The sequence below is a fragment of the Phacochoerus africanus genome, chromosome 6 (assembly GCF_016906955.1).
Source record: "Phacochoerus africanus isolate WHEZ1 chromosome 6, ROS_Pafr_v1, whole genome shotgun sequence".
NCBI classification, from domain to species: domain Eukaryota; kingdom Metazoa; phylum Chordata; class Mammalia; order Artiodactyla; family Suidae; genus Phacochoerus; species Phacochoerus africanus.
In genome coordinates, this window is record NC_062549.1 from 92,057,547 (window position 1) to 92,079,286 (window position 21,740).

A 21,740-nucleotide genomic window follows, 5' to 3' on the forward strand; every position below is an offset into this window, starting at 1 on the left:
GGTATTAAATTCCAAGTCTAAATGTAAGAGTCTATTATTCGCAAGAGCTATTGCCCTGAAGTACCAGAACAAAGAGAAAGATGTCTACAATTCATCCAATTGGACTTGGGAGTAGCAAGAATGCACAATATTTTCTTTTAGATTATATATGGACCAGTTAATTTAAAATGAATTTACCCAATAATGCTTCCAGAAGAGATAGTTTTCTTCTAAGAGGTTAAGAAAATTTGTGCACTTTAAGAATTAAAAAATACATTCACAAGATATCAGCCGGATGCAGCTTCAAACCTGTCACACACACACACAAAAAAAAAGTAATAAAAGTTCCAAGTAAGGAATGCTTCCACAAAGCCATAATGGGTTAGCAGGTTAGCACATGAGAAAGACAGTATACATTTGCAAAACTCTGAGAGCATCCAGAGCATGACAGTAGCATCAAATAAGAACTTTCCTCCAGGACTGCCCATTGTGGTTTAACAGGTTTAAAACCCACTAGTATCCATGAGGTTGTGGGTTTGATACCTGGCCTCATTCAGTGGGTTAAGGATCCAGCATTGCTGCAAGGTGCTGTGTAGGTCACAGATGTGGCTCAGATGCAGTGTGGCTGTGATGTAGACTGGCAGCTACAGCTCTGAGTTCACCCCTGGTCTAGGAACTTCCATATGCTGCAGGTGCAGTCCTACTTTCCTCCATCTATTTCTCCTTATTCCCTAATGTAGTCCCTAAGGATCAGTTACAAAAATTAGTAGAAAGATCAGTGGTAGCGGCACTTGATCTATAAGTCTACTCCCATTGGCCCAATGTAGGCTTCACAAAAACAATTCCAATGCAATGGTGAAATGCTTAGCATTAAATGAAATTTAGACCTTTAGTTATTACAGTAAACTGGGCATCAGTTATAGAATTTCAGGGATCCTTTCTTCCCCAACACTTTTCTTTTTTTTTTTTTTTTCCCACTGTACAGCAAGGGGGTCAGGTTATCCTTACATGTATACATTACAATTACGTTTTTCCCCCAGTCTTTCTTCTGTTGCAACATGAGTATCTAGACAAGGTTCTCAATGCTATTCAGCGGGATCTCCTTGTAAATCTATTCTAAGTTGTGTCTGATAAGCCCAAGCTACCGATCCCTCCCATTCCCTTCCCCTCCCATCAGGCAGCCACAAGTCTCTTCTCCAAGTCCATGATTTTCTTTCCTAAGGAGATGTTCATTTGTGCTGGATATTAGATTCCAGTTATAAGTGATATCATATGGTATTTGTCTTTGTCTTTCTGGCTCATTTCACTCAGTAGGAGATTCTCTAGCTCCATCCATGTTGCTGCAAATGGCATTATGTCATTCTTTTTTACGGCGGAGTAGTATTCCATTGTGTATGTATACCACATCTTCCGAATCCAATCATCTGTCAATGGACATTTGGGTTGTTTCCATGTCTTGGCTATTGTGAAGAGTGCTGCAATGAACATGCGGGTGCACGTGTCTCTTCTAAGTAGAGTTTTGACCGGATAGATGCTCAAGAGTGGGATTGCGGGGTCATATGGAAGTTCTATGTATAGATTTCTAAGTTATCTCCACACTGTTCTCCATAGTGGCTGTACCAGTTTACATTCCCACCAACAGTGCAGGAGGGTTCCCTTTTCTCCACAGCCCCTCCAGCAATTGTTATTTGTGGATTTATTAATGATGGCCATTCTGACTGGTGTGAGGTGGTATCTCATGGTAGTTTTGATTTGCATTTCTCTTATAACCAGCAATGTTGAGCATTTTTTCATGTGTTTGTTGGCCATCTGTATATCTTCTTTGGAGAAATGTCTATTCAGGTCTTTTGCCCATTTTTCCATTGATTGATTGGCTTTTTTGCTGCTGGGTTGTATAAGTTGTTTATATATTCTAGAGATTAAGCCCTTGTCAGTTGCATCACTTGAAACTATTTTCTCCCATTCTGTAAGTTGTCGTTTTGTTTTCTTTTGGGTTTCCTTTGCTGTGCCAAAGCTTTTCAGTTTGGTGAGGTCCCATGGGTTTATTTTTGCTCTTATTTCGATTGCTTTGGGAGGCTGACCTGAGAAAATATTCATGATGTTGATGTCAGAGAGTGTTTTGCCTATGTTTTCTTCTAGGAGTTTGATGGTGTCCTGTCGTATATTTAAGTCTTTCAGACATTTGGAGTTTATTTTTGTGCATGGTGTGAGGGTGTGTTCTAGTGTCATTGCTTTGCATGCAGCTGTCCAGCTTTCCCAGCAATGCTTGCTGAATAGACTTTCTTTTTCCCATTTGATGTTCTTGCCTCCCTTGTCAAAGATGAATTGACCATAGGTGTCAGGGTTTATTTCCGGATTCTCTATTCTGTTCCATTGGTCTGTCTGTCTGTTTTGATACCAGTACCACACTGTTTGGATGACTGTGGCTTTGTAGTATTTCTTGAAGTCTGGGAGAGTTATGCCTCCTGCTTGGTTTTTGTTTCTCAGGATTGGTGATTCTGGGTCTTTTGTGGTTCCATATAAATGTTTGGATTGTTTGTTCTAGTTCTGTGAAAAATGTCCTGGGTAATTTGATAGGGATTGCATTGAATCTGTAGATTGCTTTGGGTAGTATGGCCATTTTTACAATATTGATTTTCCCAATCCAGGAACATGGAACATCTTTCCATTTGTTTACATCTTCTTTGATTTCTTTGATTAAAGTTTTATACTTCTCGGCACATAGGTCCTTTACCTCCTTGGTCAGGTGTATTCCGAGGTATTTGATTTTGTGAGGTGCAATTTTAAAAGGTATTATATTTTTGTATTCCTTTTCTAATATTTCATTGCTGGTATACAGAAATGCAACTGACTTCTGAATGTTAATCTTATATCCTGCTACTTTGCTGAATTGATTAATCAGTTCAAGTAGTTTTGAGGTTGAGTCCTTAGGGTTTTCTATGTATAGTATCATGTCATCTGCATACAGTGACAGTTTGATCTCTTCTCTTCCTATATGGATGCCTTTTATTTCTTTTGTTTGTCTAATTGCTGTGGCTAGGACTTCCAAAACTATGTTGAAGAGCAGTGGTGAGAGTGGGCATTCCTGTCTTGTTCCAGATTGGAGTGAGAAGGCTTTCAGTTTTTCCCCATTGAGGATTATATTTGCTGTGGGTTTATCATAAATGGCTTTGATTATATTCAGGAATGTTCCCTCTATACCCACTTTAGCGAGGGTCTTGATCATGAATGGATGTTGGACTTTCTCAAATGCTTTTTCTGCGTCTATTGAGATGATCATATGATTTTTGACTTTTTTTTTGTTAATGTGGTGTATGATGCTGATTGATTTGCATATGTTGAACCATCCTTGTGAACCTGGGATGAACCCCACCTGGTCATGGTGTATAATTTTTTTGATATGTTGTTGGATTCGGTTGGCTAAGATTTTGTTGAGAATTTTTGCATCTATATTCATCAATGATATTGGGCGATACTTTTCTTTTTTGGTGGTATCTCTGTCTGGTTTTGGAATGAGGGTGATGGTGGCATCATAGAATGTCTTTGGGAGTATTCCTTCTTCTTCAACCTTTTGAAAGAGTTTAAGGAGGATGGGCACCAATTCCTCTTTATATGTTTGATAGAATTCACCTGTGAAGCCATCTGGTCCTGGACTTTTATTTGTAGGGAGTGTTTTTATGACCTCTTCAATTTCATTTCTAGTGGTCGGTCTGTTCAGTTGGTCTGTTTCTACTTGATTCAGTTTTGGCAGGCTGTAAGATTCTAGAAAATTGTCCATTTCTTCCAGATTGTCAAACTTGTTGCCATATAGTTGTTCATAGTATTCTCTTATGGTTTTTTGTATTTCTGCTGTATCCGTTGTGATTTCTCCTTTTTCATTTATAATTTTGGTTATTTGGGTTCTTTCTCTCCTCTTTTTAGTGAGTCTGGCCAGGGGTTTGTCAATTTTGTTGACCTTTTCAAAGAACCAGCTCTTGGTTTTATTAATTTTCTCTATTTTTTTTTGAGTCTCTATTTTATTGATTTCTCCTTTGATCTTTATAATTTCCTTCCTTCTGCTGACGTTAGGACTTTTTTGTTCTTCTTTTTCTAATTCATTTAGGTGGAGGGTTAAGTTGTCAATTTGGGATCTTTCTTCTTTTTTGAGAAAGGCCTGTATTGCTATAAATTTCCCTCTGAGCACTGCTTTCGCAGCATCCCATAGATTTTGAGCGGTTGTGTCTTCATTATCATTTGTTTCAAGGTAGTTTTTAATTTCCTTCTTGATTTCCTCATTGACCCATTGGTTTTTTAGTAGCATGTTGTTTAGTCTCCATGCAGGAGGTTTTTTCTCTTTCCTTTCCCATGGTTGGTTTCTAATTTCATGGCATTGTGGTCAGAGAAGATACTTGAGATAATTTCTATGCTCCTAAATTTATTGAGATTCGCTTTGTGTCCCAATATGTGGTTGATTCTTGAGAATGTTCCATGAGCATTTGAGAAGAATGTGTATTCTGCTTTTTTGGATGTAGTGTCCTGAAGATATCAATTACGTCTAACTTTTCTATTGTTTCCTTTAGGATCTCTGTTGCTTTATTGGTTTTCTGTCTAGAGGATCTGTCCATTGATGTGAGGGGGGTATTATGGTCTCCTACTATGATTGTATTTTCATCAATATCTCCCTTTATGTCTGTTAATATTTGTTGTATGTATCTGGGTGCTCCTGTATTTGGGGCATATATGTTGACGATAGTAACATCCTCTCCTTGGATGGATCCCTTAATCATTAAGTAGTGTCCTTCTTTGTCTTTCTTTATGTCTTTTGTTTTAAAGTCTATTTTGTCTGATATGAGCATTGCGACTCCTGTTTTTCTGTCATGCCTATTGGCGTGAAATATTTTTCCCCACCCTTTCACTTTCAATCTATATGTATCTTTTGTCCTAAGGTGAGTTTCTTGTAGGCAGCATATTGAAGGTTTTTGCCTTTTTATCCACTCAGCCACTCTGTGTCTTTTGATTGGGGCATTCAGCCCATTGACATTTAAGGTGATAATTGATAGATGATTATTTATTGCCATTTGAACCTCGTGTTCCAGGTGATTCTATGGTTCTCCATTCTTCCTTTCTTTTTTTCTTTTTTTTTTTTTGGTTGGATGGTCTCCTGTTATTATCTGCTTGAGTGTATTTTTTTTTCATTTTTTGCAAATGCAATATTTGGCCAACACTTTTCTAATAGCAACTTGGACATCTTTGTTTCTGAGACTGTATACTATGGGATTTAATAATGGAGTGACAATGGTGTATGTCACTGTCACCAGCCTATCCCTGTTGGACACAAAGTTTGCTGTTGGTCTCAGGTAGATATAGGAAGCACAACCGTAGTGAATAATAACAACAGTAAGGTGAGAAGCACAGGTAGAAAAAGCTTTCCGTCTACCCTCAATAGAAGGAATCTTCAGGATAGTCCTCAGAATGCAGATATAAGAAACACAGATGAGTGAAAATGGGACCACAAGTACAAGAACCCCACAGATGAATATGGCAAATTCATGAACATCTGTATTTGTGCAAGCCAGACAAATAACTGGTGAGATGTCACAGAAGTAATGGTTGACTTTGTTGGCACTACAGAAAGGGAGGCTGAAAACTAAATACACTACTGTTAGTGAGGCCAAGAACCCACCAATCCCACAGGTGGCTCCCAATTTTCCACACACGTGCCAACTCATAAGGATGGGATAATGTAGAGGGTGACATATGGCAGCATAACGATCATAGCCCATCACTCCCAATAGCAGGCAGTTGGTAATAGCAAAACCAAGGAAGAAGAACATTTGGATGGCACAACTGATGAAGGAGATAGTCCTGGCCACAGAAAGGAGATTGAGAAGCATCTTGGGTAGGATGACAAAGGTGTAGAAGGTCTCTGATGTTGAGAGTATGCCAAGGAAGAAGTACATTGGTTGTGTGAAGGCTTTTATCCAGGTGGATGATATTAACAATAGTGACATTACCACTGAGAATGACGAGGTATAGGAAAAGGAAAACCACAAAGAGGGCAAGCTGAATTTCACCAAGGCTGGAGAAACCCAGCAACAGGAACTCCGTGACCATGGTGAGATTTTCCACCAAGACCTGAAAAGGAAAGAGGTAAAACATACTCAGGTACACAGACACAGGAATCTAGGGTATGCAGACTTGTGTTCTAAGAAAGAATTATGCCTTCTCCAGTTTCTAGTAGCCTCTGGTTCATGGTCTCCCTCTTCTTTCTTCAAAGTTGGGAAAGTTACACCTCTTCCTCTGACTCTGATTCTGTTATCCACTTTGAAGAATACCATGATTATATGGTCACACGCAAATGATACAAAATAATCTACCTAAAGGTCAGCAGATTAGCAAACTTAATTCTGTCTCTAGCCTTCCTCCTTTTTCATGTAACCTAAGCTATTTACATGTTTCTGGGCTTGATACATGGACATCATTGGAAGGTCATTATTGTGCCTACTACAATAGGAATACAATGCAAAAAATGAAACAGAGAAAACAATTCTCTTTTTAATAGCGTCAAAAAGAGAATCAATTTTTCTAAAGGAAGGTGCAAGATACATATACAGAAAACCATCAAAATAGTTGAAAGAAATTAAAGATTTAAATAAATGAAGAGATAGCCACATTCATCGGTTGGAGCATGCAACATAATTGGGAAACAATTCTGAGCAAAATGAGCAATAAATTCAACATAATTCTTATAAATCCCAGCAGACTGTTCTTGTAAAAACTAACAAAGTGATCATAAAATGTATATGGAAAGAAACTAGTGTAGCCTAAATAATTGTGAAAAAGAAGGGTAAGGATGGGAGGTTTAGGAGGTCCGTGGTGGCTCATCGGGTTAAGGATATGGATTTGTTACTGCTGTGACTCAGGTCATTGCTGTGCCATAGACTCCTTCTCTGGCCCAGGAATTTCCACATGCCATGGGTGAGGCCAAAAGAAAGAAAAAAAGAAAAAAAAAGATGGAGGGTCTATACTTTCTGATTGCAAAACTCACCCTAATAATGAAGTAATCAAAAAAGTATGGCACTGGCATATATAATTACATATATACACAACGGTAAAGATTGACAGTCCAGAAATACACACTTCAAAAGGTACCATTATGAAATCATTGTTAAACACAGAGATAATACATATTTGTAAAGCATATATCTGATAAGAGATTTGTAGGAAAAATACACATGTATTTCTTACAATTAAAATACGAGAAGCATGCCATTTAAAAAATGGGCATACTCTTTTCACTAGATGTTTCATCTAAGTACATCAGAGGCTAATGGTATACGAAAGTATGTTCAGCGTCATTCATCGTTAGAGGAATGTAAATTAAAACCACAATGAGATGACTATTCGCATGCAATAGAATGACTATAACTAAATTAATAGCCAATAAAGGTGCTATGAGTATGTAGAGAGACTAAAGCCTTCACATTTTGATGATGGGAATATAAAATTATGCAATCACTTTGAAAAGATTTTGCAGTTTCTTCTAATGGTGGATATAAACTTATCTATTAACAATATGATTCTCAGGAATATACCAGAGAGAAGTGAACACTATCATACAAATATTTTTATGTAACTGCTCTCAGTAGCATAATTTATAATGGCCAAAAGAATAAGACTATCCAATTGTCTACCAATTTATGAATAAATACATTTATTGATAAAATCTGATATTCTCATAAAATTAAATACTATTCAGTAATAAAAGGAATGAAAGTATGGTATATAGCACAACATAAATATCTTCAAAAACATTACATGAAATGATAGTTGCCAAGTGCAAAAGACTACATATTGGAAATTCTTTTTATATGAAATGGCTTGGAAAAGAAAATATATATTAGCAGAAAGTAGATTAGTTGTAACGTTGGAATGGGGACAAAATGGCATGTGACTGCAAACAAGTAAGAGGTATGTTTTGGGGATGAAGCAAATGTTTTAAAACATGATTGTGTTGATGATCACATAACTATCAATCCATGTGAATTTCATAGTATATTAAGTTATTTTTGAAAGATCATTTTGAAGGAAATTCAGATATATTGATGATTTAATTTTTCATATATTTATCTATTTTAATCACTAAATGGAGACCTATGGGACACTAGAATCCAAATTTTTATTATTTGAGTCCATATCTGGAATGTTTAAGTGTTTCTGGAATACACCATAGATCTTCAAAAATTGAGGTTAATTTTAAACATAAATTATTTACATTGCTAGTCTGACAACTTAGGATTTACCATGATAGTAATGCTTAATTCTATCTCCAAACCCCAATTAATATAGCCATAAATATGTGCAAAAAGTAGAAGAGAAGATCCTACACGTGAGCAGAGGACTGAGAGAGAGATTCTATTAAATTCCATACAGGGGCCAAGCTGGACTGCAAATTATGACTATTTATTTCACATGCCCCCCCCCCGAACAATCTCAAAATAGATATTCAAGAAAAATAAGAAAAGGCATGTTCTTCAGCTGATTCAAACCAATGAAACCAAAAGAATATAATTATCCTGTATATCAATATTTATATATAGGATAACTATACTCTTAAGTGACCAGAATTACTCCTACTACCTTTCATTCTCTCTTCCTTTACTCATCATCATCTCAATTTATAGATACATGTGGAGTCCACCATACTTAGATCAAAACATGGTCTGTTGTAGGGTAATTGAATTGTGATACATAAACTGCCTCCCTTTAGAAAAAAAATATAGTGTATATAGGCCATGGGGTCATGAAAAAGCATTGTAAATTGGAGTCGGGATTGTCAACAATCTTTTCTGCAGTCAAAAAGCAAAGAAACATAGACTACTTTTGATTTTCTAGTCCAGCAAGGACAGAGAGAAAAACTTGATAATTGGGGAAGATAAGAATAGATTCAGTCATTAAGTAAATAAGGTAAAATTACCTTAGAACAAATTTATTCTATATTCTTTGCACCTAAACCTCCCAAGTTCTAACAAATAGAAATAAGAATCTTTTAAAGTCTTTTTTATTAAATGCATTAACAAATATTGGTCTAGGAGAAGTCTATGTTTGATAAGGATTAGGAAACATTTTTTTAAAGTCCAAAATGACATTATATAAAATATACAGGAACACAGAGTCCCCACTGTGGTGTAGTGAGTTAAGAACCTAACTGCAGCTGCTTGGGCACTGTAAAGGCCCAGGTTCAATCCCTGGCCTGGTGCAGCAGGTTAAAGGATCTGATATTGCTGCAGCTCAGATTCAATGCCTGGCCTGGGAATTTCCATATGCCAGGGTGCAGCCATAAAATAATAATAATAAAAAAAAATACTGGAACATAATAAAATGAAGAATAAACCTAAAGACTTGAAAAATAATCAAATCATGCAAATATTTTACAGAGTTCAGCAAGTGAAAACTACAACAAAACATAATAAAAGAAAATGTCAAAAAACAAAAACAGCTGTAAACAGAAGAAAATTTTGCAAAATTAACAAAAATTAATTAAGTGTAACTAAATGAAATAGAGAAAGACTTTAAAACGATTATAAAGAACGTGATAGATATAGAAGAGTAGCAAAACAGATCCAACATGCACAGTATTAAATACATTCAACATGTAAAAATGTTAAAAAGAATTTCCCTGATATAAAAAAGATCTACACCTATGCACTGAAATGATCTGCCATCCTTTCAGACTACTCGTATCCATGACTATCCGAACACTCACGAATACTGACCAAAAACCGTAAAGTTTAACACATAACATAGTCAATATATTATATTTAAATATGATGAAAAATTATCTGTGACTTTGAGCAAAAATATTGATTACTAACATTTAAAAATCATGTGGATTTAATATATATATTATCTGACAACAATACACAATGCATTATGAGAGTGTGGAGATTTTCAAGATATTCAAGGAAGGAAGTTTTACCAAGGATTTTCATACACAAACATACAAATGATATAGAAAAATAGTTTTAAGTATGCTAATGCTCCAGGAATATTAAAACCACTAGCTTTTCTTTACTTTTTTTTCATTTCTTTCTTTTTTTTTTTTTTGGCTTTTTAGGGCCACACCACGGCATATGGAGGTTCCCAGGCTAGGGGCCTAATCAGAACTACAGTTGCTGGCCTACACTACAGCCACAGCAATGCTGGATCCTTGACCCAATGAGCGAGGCCAGGGATGGAACCCTCAACCTCATGGTTCCTAGTTGGATTTGTTTCCGTTGTGCCATGGGGAACTCCAGCTTTTCTTGATGAACTCACTAGATGCACAAGAAAATTCTGGTGGATCTTTTGGCCAAAGGAGAAGGAAATACAAAGTAAAGTAAAATAAATGTCACAAAATAATACCACCTGCATGCTTCATGTTAGAAATACAGGCTGTTTAAAGCAGTGATAACAGGAAAATAAATGCCTTAATTATGCATAAGCAATTGTAATAAATATTTTTATAAAATAGCAGAAATTTAGAAATAGAACAAACTAAAGGGAAACAAAAATGTAAAGTAACACAAATGAAATTAAAATACATAAAAATACTGGAACACATACAAATATGCACAAATACATTGATTCTTCGAAAAAATTAAATGTATATGTTTATTTAAAGTGCTTAAATATCATTTGCTACATAAGAAATATCCTATTAGTGGTGTGACTTTGAGTATCTCAAGTATCTTTATTTATTTATTTATTTATTTATTTTTGCTGGGCTCTTTTCTCTCTAAACAAGCCAGCCATTCAAAGACATTGATTCTGAAACTTTATGCTTATCCCACCACTGAAGTTATAGAATCAGGTGCAGGTGAGTGGTCAAAAACAGAAGCTTTAATGTGCAAACAGAATAACGGACAGAAATAAACCACTGGGGAAAGTACACAATGATAAGTGACCCTTCTTTAAATTGAATCTTCTGTCCCGGTCCATCTGTCACATGTGCACCTGCATGCTAGGTGGGAGTTAAAATATATTTTTACTCTGTCCTGCAGGTAAAACTATGAACATAGAATACATAATACATGGGCTGATAGCTTTGGTGGGAAATGAATTTTTTTTTTTACCTTTTCAGGTCCCCAGCTTCCCAAGTTGGGTGTTTTTGACATGACTGATTCTTCTCTAGAGGCAGCAGAAGAATCTGAAGAGAATCAATTTTTCTGAAAATGAAAAAAATATATATGTATATAAGTATATTTATCCATGACACTCTATTTTCAATCCTGTTTGCCTTTCCCTCTCATAATTAGAAAATAGACTCATGCAAGGCAAAAATCTACAGATTTTGGCCTCCAATGCTTTTGATGTGAGAAGACCAAGGGGAGGTGAATATTTTCAGAATTGTTTGGGAAGCAAGGTTACATGACACTAAGAATGAGAAATATGGAATTGCAGACACAGAGAACAGCTTAAACAAAGTGGCCGGAAATAGGAGAAAAAAAATGGGCAAGTGGGTATTGAAATAATTCAGCTGGAAAGAAGGGGTGAATGCAGAATAATTAAAAATTTTATTTAAACGAGTACCTTCTTACTGAAAACTTATAATGATCTCTGAATACTTTATAAAGCTCCAACTTCTTGGTAAAAAAAAAATGTGGAGGAGGGCTTTTGATAGATTGGGCACTCACCACACTAGAAATTGATGTCTTCCATCTACCAGATTTTATCCCAATATTTTAATCACAGGGAAATTCAATAGTTCATTGGGCATGCAATGAGCCATGTCATATCACCCTGATGACTTTTTTGTTTGGGGCAGATCCTTTGAACTCTCAGGAAGAAACAAATAATTTGCTCTCATTCCTATAGCACTTCCTTCAACTCAATAAATTTTTATTGGGTACACAGTAAATCACAGCCACTATATTAAATGTTTGGAATACATCAGTGAACAAAACAAGATCCCTGCCTTCATGAAATATATATATTTTAGAACTTCTCATAGTTAAGGTAATTCTAGAAAATGATATCATTTGCTCAAAAAAAGTCAAGTTCTTAGAAGGTAGACACCATGTTGTTCATTTGACAAAAGTCCACGTGTCAGGCACCAGGGATTCATCTACACCCCTCTAATCCCCACCAGCATCAGAGTTCCTGGAAAATAGCAATATTCAAATTCTATGTGTGACAACCAATGTCTAAATAAACTAATGAATGAATGAATATCCCAACTGATTTATATGTATATATCTGTCATATAGCTGGTAAAGGTGTTAAATGAGCAAAAATAAAAAATAAAAAAATAAGATTTATATGGTGAAGAAGCACTATCTAGATATAAAGTTAAAAAGCATTAATTCAGATTTTTATTTCAGCATTTTCTGAGTAAATAGTTAAATCTCCCTAATCTTATTTTCTCTACTGAAATTTAAAATACTATGACAATTAATGGCATAAGTTAAAATGTAGCCCAAAATTATACATACAAATCACTAATTAAATACATCCTTTCTTTCCTTCTGGATATTGATATTATGGATACCTCCTGTGACCATTCTGCAATATCTCTACTGTTTTCCTTTCTTCTTAACCTTAAAATCCCAACCTCTGCATCATCTTGTCTCCCCACCCAACTACTTTGCCTGTTACCACTCTTCAGTCCTTATCTATTATATATACATAGACCACAGTTCTAAAAATATCTGAAGTATTTCTTAATTGAACATGAGATAAAATGCATAACTAGTGATGAACTAGGAGATGTAATATACCGTAAGATTTTAGATTATTTAATGGGCCATATTATTCAAGTTATGAAGTAAGAAAGCCAAGTCACCAATGTAAAAGAGTTTCATGTTCCCCAACATGTGAGTTCTATAGAGGAATGCAGTTTCTTATCTTTTATCATGGCCTTTGAGCAAAAGTCTAACTAATGTGATGAAAATTCCCAGTATTCACATTCCGATCTTCCTCTCATTCTCTTAGAATTGTTCAAAGCAATAGCAAAAGACTCACCATCACACTCCTAAAAACTGCTCATTGTGATGACCCACTTACAACATGAGTGAGTGTTATTAATAGACATCTTTTTGGTTATCTGCATTAGTGTAAATGCATTGCTTTGTAATTTCACTACACATAACCCTAGGGAACCACTACCGCATTGGTCCTGTTGAAACAAGTCCTGCTTTCCCTCAGTTGGGAACTATGGTCCAAGGGGAAAATGGAGCTCAAGGCTCTCAAAGATAAACTACAAGACTAGGGCTGCTTTTTAAATTTTAGATTCCCCAGTGAGGTGACTCATTAGAAATCTGGAGGCTGCTGGACATAACAGAAAAGACCTGGTAACACTCTCCATGGTCTTTCCCTTTATTTCTTCATCCTTTGGTTGGAGGCAAGAATTTCCTATGCTTTTCCATCTGCACTCTAGCCTCTATTTCAAAGAGGAGTATGTTGTGAGAAATGACAGAACAATGAGCTGGCATAGTTGCACCAGTAATAGCAGCAAAGAACAACTCTAGAAGATGCAATGTAATGTGACAATACTCACTTACAGGGCCAGAGACATCATTTACCTGCTTATTATTCCAAAAGCAAATACTTAGTTCTTACTTCTGTCATGAAGTGAGTTATATTCAGGTGATGTGGGCTCAAATAAGGATAGTGCCCCATAGGAAATTTAATCCCCATGGGAGGAGACAAAGAAAGAGCTGACCACAGTGTGTCCTGATGGGGGTGGGGAGACTATGGGAGAGATGTGCATTCAAGATATGCATGTCACTCTGAGAGCACACGGAAGAGAAATATGAATTAGGTGGTAGAAGTCAATAAAAACTTCTTAGACATGGTTATGCTTGAGTGAAGTTTTTAAATCTGAGTAGAGGGTAGACAAATATGGAGAATGAATAAATTTCTAGAAAATCTCTAATATATTTAAAGATAAGGAGGCATAGAATAGCAATTACATTGATATAAATTTTCATTTAGGGGTTAAAAGTTATCTTTTTATTTGTTATGAGCTATTGAAGGATTCATAATCTAGGATATTATCTGATTAGACTCTCATTTTATAAAATTAATGATGACCTTGATGATGATGATAATCTATAAGAGTGACATTAGCAAAATAACAGAATATAAATCTTCCACTATCTTACCTCCAAAGAACACTGGTTTTGACAATCACTCATGGATGAGAGTACCTTTAAGTACACACATGGGTCCAGTGGAGAACTTCCACAACTGCACTTTAGATTAAAAAAAAAAAATCCAAGGTCATAGTATGCATTGAAGAGGTTAAGTGGAACCATTCCCTCTACCTGCCTTATCCTTTCTCCAACTCAGCACCAGGAAAAAACTTCTCAGCCCATGGTATCTCCTAGAGAGGAAACTGAGAGCACATAGTGAACAATCAGCTTCCCAGCTGTGAAGGATACTTCCAAAGAAGCCAAATATTCCTTCCTGTCCCACCAAGAACATTGAGATATGTTGCATGACTGGGAGTGGGGAGAGGCTGGGAGATCAGCAGCCAGGGCTCTCAGAAGACATCAGAGAGAGATGTGGATTGTACTAGCCATTTTTTGTAGACACTATTAGGAAGCCCACCCATGAGCTTCTGGGGATACTTCATCTGCAGATCCTCCCAGCTGGCACAAGGGCACCCCCAGTACTCTGTATATCTCCCCTATAAATCTTCCCACCTTGTCAGTGACTCCTTATACACACATGAGGGCATTGGGAATGAGTTTTTGAAGATACCTAATTAAGTCATGCAGAAATCTAGTTCTACCCTGAAGATTGAGAGAAACCAAACAAATTTTAGCATTCAGCATTCTCTTGGGGTAAGCAAATGCGAGGCTGTTGGCACCCAAGCTGGCTTTGCAGGATCAAGAGAAGGAATACAATCCAAATAAGTCCTCCCCCAAGAGAAAGCAAATAATGTGGACAAGACATATCCCTAGAACAGGTCTCAGAAAATTACAGAGTCCTTATGACATCTGATAGGAAGTATTTATCTCCCAAAAATTGTCAATAAAGAGTGAAAGAAGCTATTGCTTCTTCAAATTCAAAAACAGCAGTACAAGATTCAACTACATGAAAAACCAAGGAAATATGACACCATAAAAAAACACAATAATTTCCCAGTAACCATCCCTGAAGAAAGGAAGATCTAAAATTTGCCCAATGAAGAATTCAAATTGGTTGTTTTAAGAAAGTCCAGTGACTGCAAATGGCATTATTTTGTTCTTTTTATGGCTGAGTAGTATTCCATTGTGTATATAGGTGTATGCGGTACATCTTCCTAATCCAATCATCTGTCAATGGACATTTGGAATGTTTCCATGTCTTGGCTACTGTGAATAGTGCTGCAATGAACATGCAGGTGTATGTGTCTTTTTTAAGGAAAGTTTTGAGTGGGATGGATTGGGAGCTTGGGGTTAATAGATACAGACTATTGCCTTTGGAATGGATTAGCAATGAGATCCTGCTATGTAGCACTGGGAACTATGTCTAGTCACTTAGGATGGAACATGATAATGTGAGAAAAAAGAATGTATACATGTATGTATAACTGGATCACCATGCTGTACAGTAGAAAAAAATGTATTGAGAAAAATAAAAAAAGTCCAGTGAGCTTCAAGAAAACACAGAAAGACAATTCTATGAAATCAGGAATATAAAAAATGAATAAAACAAGTTAAACAATGAGATAGAAATAATGAAAATGGGAGTTTTCATTGTATCTCAGAGGGTTAAGAACACAACTAGTATCCATGAGGTTGCAAGTTCTATCCCTGGCCTTGCTTAGTGGGTTAAAGACCCAGTGTTGCCACAAGTTGTGGCATAGGTCACAGATGCAGCTTGGATATGGCATTGTTGTGTCTGTGGCATAGGCCAGTAGCTGCAGCTCTGATTCAACCCCTACCTGGAAACCTCCATATGCTGCAAATGCAACCCTAAGAAAGAAAGAAAGAAAGAAAGAAAGAAAGAAAGAAAGAAAGAAAGAAAGAAAGAAAGAAAGAAAGAAAGAAAGGAAAGAAAGAAAGAAAGAAGGAAGGAAGGAAGGAAGGAAGGAAGGAAGGAAGGAAGGAAGGAAGGAAGGAAGAAAGAAAGAAAGAAAGAAAGAAAGAAAGAAAGAAAGAAAGAAAGAAAGAAAGAAAGAAAGAAAAAGGAACCAGCAAATTCTGAAGCTGAAGAATACAATAAATGAAATAAAAAAGTAGTAGTGACCAATGATAGCAGTCTTATTCAAGCAAAAGAAAGAATCTGTGAATTCAAAGAAAAGTCATTTGAAATTATCCAGTCGGAAGAGGAAAAGAAAAAGAATGAAAAAGAGTAAAAAAAGTTTATGTGAGCATTGGGACACCATCAAGAGGAAACTTCTACACATTACTGCATTCCCAGACAGAGGAGAAAGGAAAAGAGTGGGGGGGGAGCTTATGTAAATAAATAATAACTGAGAAGCTCCTAAATATGAGAAACTTGTACATTCAGTTTAAGAAACTCAGAGATCCCTAAAAAGATTCAACACAAAAATATATCCATATACACATTTTTCTCTCATACTGTCTTCCATTATGTTTTATTCCAAGAGACTGGAAATACTTCCCTGTGCTATACAGTAGGATTTCATTGCTTACCCATTCTAAATGTAATAGTTTGCACCAAATCCTCATCCATCCCATTTCCTCCCCCTCCCTCTTGGCAATGACAGGTCTGTTCTCTATGTCCATGAGTCAGTTTCTGTTTTGTAGATAGGCTCATTTGTGCCATACAAAGGATGTGTGTATACACACACACACACACACACACACACACACGATGTAAATATATGACTGGGTCACTAGGATGTACAACAGAAATAGAAACAACACTGTAAATCAACTATGCTCTAATAAAAATAAAATAAAATCTTAAGGAAACAGCTAACCATAAAAAAGATCTCCAAGACATATTATAATAAAACTTTCAAAACTCAAAGAGATTTTTTGAAAGAATAAGAGAAAAAAATATTCTCACAAAAAAAATAAAAAGAATCCTTGTAAGGCTATCAGCAGATTTCATAGCAGAAACTTTGCAAGCCAGAAGAGAGTGACATGATATATTCAAAGTGCTAAAATACCAAACTGCCAACCAAGAATGCTGACCCAACAAACCTGTCTTTTAGACAATATAATTACACTAGGAGATTTCAATGCTACACATTCAACAATGGAGAGATTATCCAGTCAGAAAGTCAATAACAAAGGATTGAACTTGAACTATACTTTAGACCACCTAGAGCTAACGGACATAAGTAGAACAACTGACCCAACAGGAACAGAGACACCTTCTTCTCAAGCATACATGAAACATCCTTTAGCATAGATCATATGTTATGTCACAAAACAAGTGTTAAAAACCTTCTTTCAAATTCAAGAAGATTGAAATCATACCAAGTATTTTTCCATTCACAATAACATGAAACTAGAAATCATCAACAATGGGAGGAAACTAGAAAATTCAAAAATATGTGGATGTAAACAACAATACAGGAAATTTGCTATGGTCTTGCTAAATTATTAGAAAACTGGAAGGAAAATTAGATCTTTGGTAATAAAGTAATCAGGAAGAGAGAAAGGTGAGCAAACATGTAAAATAGTCCTTGAATGCAAATATAATGGTATCCCACCTGTATTAGGGCCCTAAAACACAAAGTAACCCAGTAGATATGGTAACCTTTTCAATGACTATCACCCTCCCTCTCAACCATACTGATATGCACTAAATGGGATGATGAACAAAGTGATTATGTTGACATTGGTGAAAATTATCTATACACTCATAAATATTTACTTTGCCTCAAAAAGTTCACATAGCTGCCACTAATTGCTGAATGCCACCCATATTCATTAACACTGAGGTTTGATTTATTTTTTCTATTTTTCACTATTCTGCCTGAACTTTCTAGGGTGACCTATTAAAACCCGGTGTGGCACCAGCTTTAAGAAGACACCTTAAACAGAAGAATACAATCTTATGGAAGAAATCTATGACCTGAAATAGTAATTGGTACAGGGAGGGCTTGTGGGAACACTAGGAGTGGGAAAGAAGGAACAATTCTCAATATTTAACTTCCACTTTCACTCAAAATATTTTCTTCCTAGCCTTTTCTCTTCATCCAGCTACAAGTCTCTGAGAGCTCAAAGGAAAAGCATTTCTTCAATAATGTAAGCATTAGATCAACAAGAACAAATAATCATTTCAGGTTTCCCAAGCCATTGAACAAGTAAAGAAATACTGTCTCTTGAGATGATTTACCTATCTAAGGAAAATTAGTTACAGTTTTATTATGGTGATCAGAAGAAGGGTGGGAATGTTACAAATATTTTTTCATGCTTTATTGTACTACCATGCCTAGAGATAAGAGAAGGCACCTGCAATCCCGTGAAGGTAGCTTCTCCAAGTGTTCCTACTGCTGAGGAGTAAAGATTTTAATCAAATGCTAAGATAAAAGATGTAAGGAAACATGGCAAGGACAAATGAGTACATTAAACATAAAAAATTAGCAATTACATCACTATAATAAAGTGAGGGCTGTAACCCCTACTGGTTACAATTTTTAAATTTTTGATGTAAAAATTCTTTTTTTTCACTCCATATCCTTCTATTTAAAAGTGTAATAGTGATTAAACACCCAAAGCAACAGCCGTATGATATTCACATGACAGAAGTAAAGGAGGGATGAACATCACCTAGAGATACTTACCACAGCTACTTTGTTATTTAGGGTAGTCTCTTAGGAATAGTAAACATACTTTTTAAAACAATCTCAAGGAAATTAAATGAGATGCAAAAGAACACCGATAGACAATTAAACAGAATCAGGAAAAAATGCATGAATAAAAGGAGTTTAATAGAAACCATTAAAAGTAACAAACAGAGGAAGTTCCCAATGTGGCTCAGCAGTAGCAAGTCCAACTAATATACATGAGGATGCGGGCTCAATCTCTGGCCTCGCTCAGTGGATTAAAGATCAGGTGTTGCCACAGCTCAGATCCTGCATTGCTGTGGCTGTGGCTGTGGTATCGGCTAGCAGCTATAGCTCGGATTCTACCGCTAGCGAGGGAAATTCCATATGCTGCAGGCATGGCCCTAAAAAGCAAAAAAAGTAACAAAAGAATTCCTGGAACTAATCTTATGCATAGAAAGCCCTAAATATTCCACACACATAAGCACACACAAAAATAAATAAATAAAAAATTAAAAAATAAAACTTGAGAGGTAATAAATAAATTTAGTAAAATTGCAGGATACAAGATCAACATACAAAAATCAGTTGCATTTCTGAACACAAATAAAATAATCTGGATGACATGTGACATTTGACTGTGAGCTCATGTGTCCCAGAAAGAATGTATTCCAATTTCAATGGCCTTCACAAAGAAGGGATGTCGAGGCAGGAAAGTATCTGCACTGAATTCAATCTATAGAGTAATTCAAACTTATGCACTTTTACAGCTCCTTTAGAGGGAAATCATAACAGAAAAACCGAGTCTCTCCATTACCCTTAATTAGTTTAATTTTTGCCAAGCATGTCTTAAGTAGAGGATTCTGTTTTTATCCTGCGGGCGCAAATTGCCAATCTAATAAACTATGGATCAAGCTAATACTGGGAAATTTTAAGACGTTCAAGAACATCCTATGATATACTTACCAACTGCAAAACCAGAAATATCTCAGATTAAATTTTTTCTTTCTCCCAACTCGTCTTGTCTTAGTAACATGCATTGATTTTAACTGAGACATTTTGTGTTTCCCTTATACTACCTGCCCCTAAAATTCCCACTTAAGCCTTGGCTTTCCTATTACCATAGCTCCCAAATATTGAAATGCAATGTAATGTTTATTACCTAAAACATTACAGCCTGATGATTGCTATATTCCTGCGTTATCCCCAGTTTCATATAATGAAACAGATTAATTTATTTGGGAAAATAACCCAAAAAGTAACATCTATTTGTTTCTGTGTTTGTATGGTAAACATACATTTTTTAATTTCCCTTTTTTTCCCACGGAATTTCTCCTACGGCTCCTTAGAGAATAAGAATAGGGTAAAGTATCCTTTGCAGGAAGCTTCTCAGGCCAAGATACCAGAAGCAAGAAGGGTAAATTCTAAGGATATAAAGTCCAAAAGATTCAAAAAGAAGCGAAAAGCCCATATAGGAAGACACTAATGTTTTACATTTTTTCATTAAGAAAAAGGGTATTTAAACTCCTGGGAGGAGTTCCCACTATAGTACAACAGGTTAAGAATCCAGTTATTGCAGCTAGGGTCACTGAAGATGTGTGGGTTCAATCCCTGCCCCGGCACAGCGGGTTAAAGAATCCCATATTGCCACAGTTGCGGCGTAGATCACAGGTGTACCTGAGATTTAGTCCCTGGCCTGGGAACTTCCATGTGCCATGGGCACAGCCATTAAAAAAAAAAAAAGTGACTGGAATGGGTCACTTTGTACAGCAGAAATTGTCACAACCTTGTAAATTAACTATACTTCAATAAAACTTAAAAAAAAAAAATGGGAAAACACAAAGTGAAAATCCACCAGTGAATTCTTTTAAGTACTATGCAATTAAAAACAAAACAAAAAACTTCAAAGAAAAATTTAAGCCAGGACTGGCCTGTAGGTGGAGCTTTCACACCTTACCATGCATCTTCAATTACTGCAAATATGTATGCTTACACAAGAAGGTGTTACCTACTTTCCTACCTAGCATAAGGAAGAAACCTCTTCGCCCAACAACAGTCCAGCGAATCAGAGACTATAGCAGTCCAACAAATGAAAAATCTCTGTAATTTGGACTCCTAACTTCCTCCAATGAAATCTTTGCTTATTACAGCCCCACACAATCACCCCTTTTCTTGATAAAAAGCAGTTGCTCTTCCTCAGTTTTTGGATTTGCTTATGGCCCTGCCATGGTTTGTATATCGTAAATTTAAGTTCCTCTGGCTATTCCTGAATAAGCTCACTCTTACTGTAACTGGCTATTATTCCATTAATGTTGTTAGTACTGCATGTGTTATAAAATCTTTCATGCTGCATGGTGGGGAGGCTAAGAAAAATAAAAGATATAACTAATGTAAAAAAATAGAAAATATTTAAGAAAATCATCTGCAAATCAGTGAGTCAACCTATAAAGAAAAATCAGGAGGCCTATGTGATCAAATTTGCATTTTCAACAGATTCCATTCAAGATAAAAGGTTTATAAGTACAAAGAGCATGAAATAGTTTTCAAGAAGATCTGAGACCCAAATAAGATTTGGGGAATACACTTTAACAGGTATTTCAGGCAGAAGAAAAAACGAGAACTTCAAAGGTGTGAAATCCTATAAAAACTGAGAAAAACAGTTTTTGGAAACCAGAGCACAAATGCAGTCACAAAATTTAGTGAATTGCCTGAATGTGGAGGGGATGAGGGATTTCTATTCTTTCGTCATAAACTTAAATAGACACCAGAAAATATACTTGGTGTGAACAGTGGCTGTAGAAAAATATTTAATAAATAACCCAAATTCTTAAGCATCTACAAAGAAGAAAATCTCTCTATATTTGGACACCTGAAAAAAAAATCTTCGGCTAGAAATCTGGATAATGGAAAAACTTTGGCAAGAAGAGGTTTAAACAGACCAATTATCAAACAATTTATTTGGGAAAAGACATCTGGGCAATGTTTGCTGTGTTTCTAAGATAAATGAAAATGAATTCTATACCTGAAGACATTCTCTAGAGAACAAAGCTGTGTATGTGAAAAC

The 21,740-nt window shown here is 35.9% G+C and overlaps 1 protein-coding gene across 1 annotated transcript; it reads right to left on the reverse strand.

The window, feature by feature from the left end:
- Positions 1-892: 892 nt before the first annotated feature.
- On the reverse strand, positions 893-6,144 carry LOC125128871 (olfactory receptor 10R2-like). Its single transcript, XM_047783013.1, is given in 3 exon segments — positions 893-935; positions 5,182-5,921; positions 5,923-6,144. Coding segments are annotated over 3 exon segments (978 nt in total). The 5' UTR covers positions 6,118-6,144.
- Between the last annotated feature and the right edge of the window lie 15,596 nt (positions 6,145-21,740).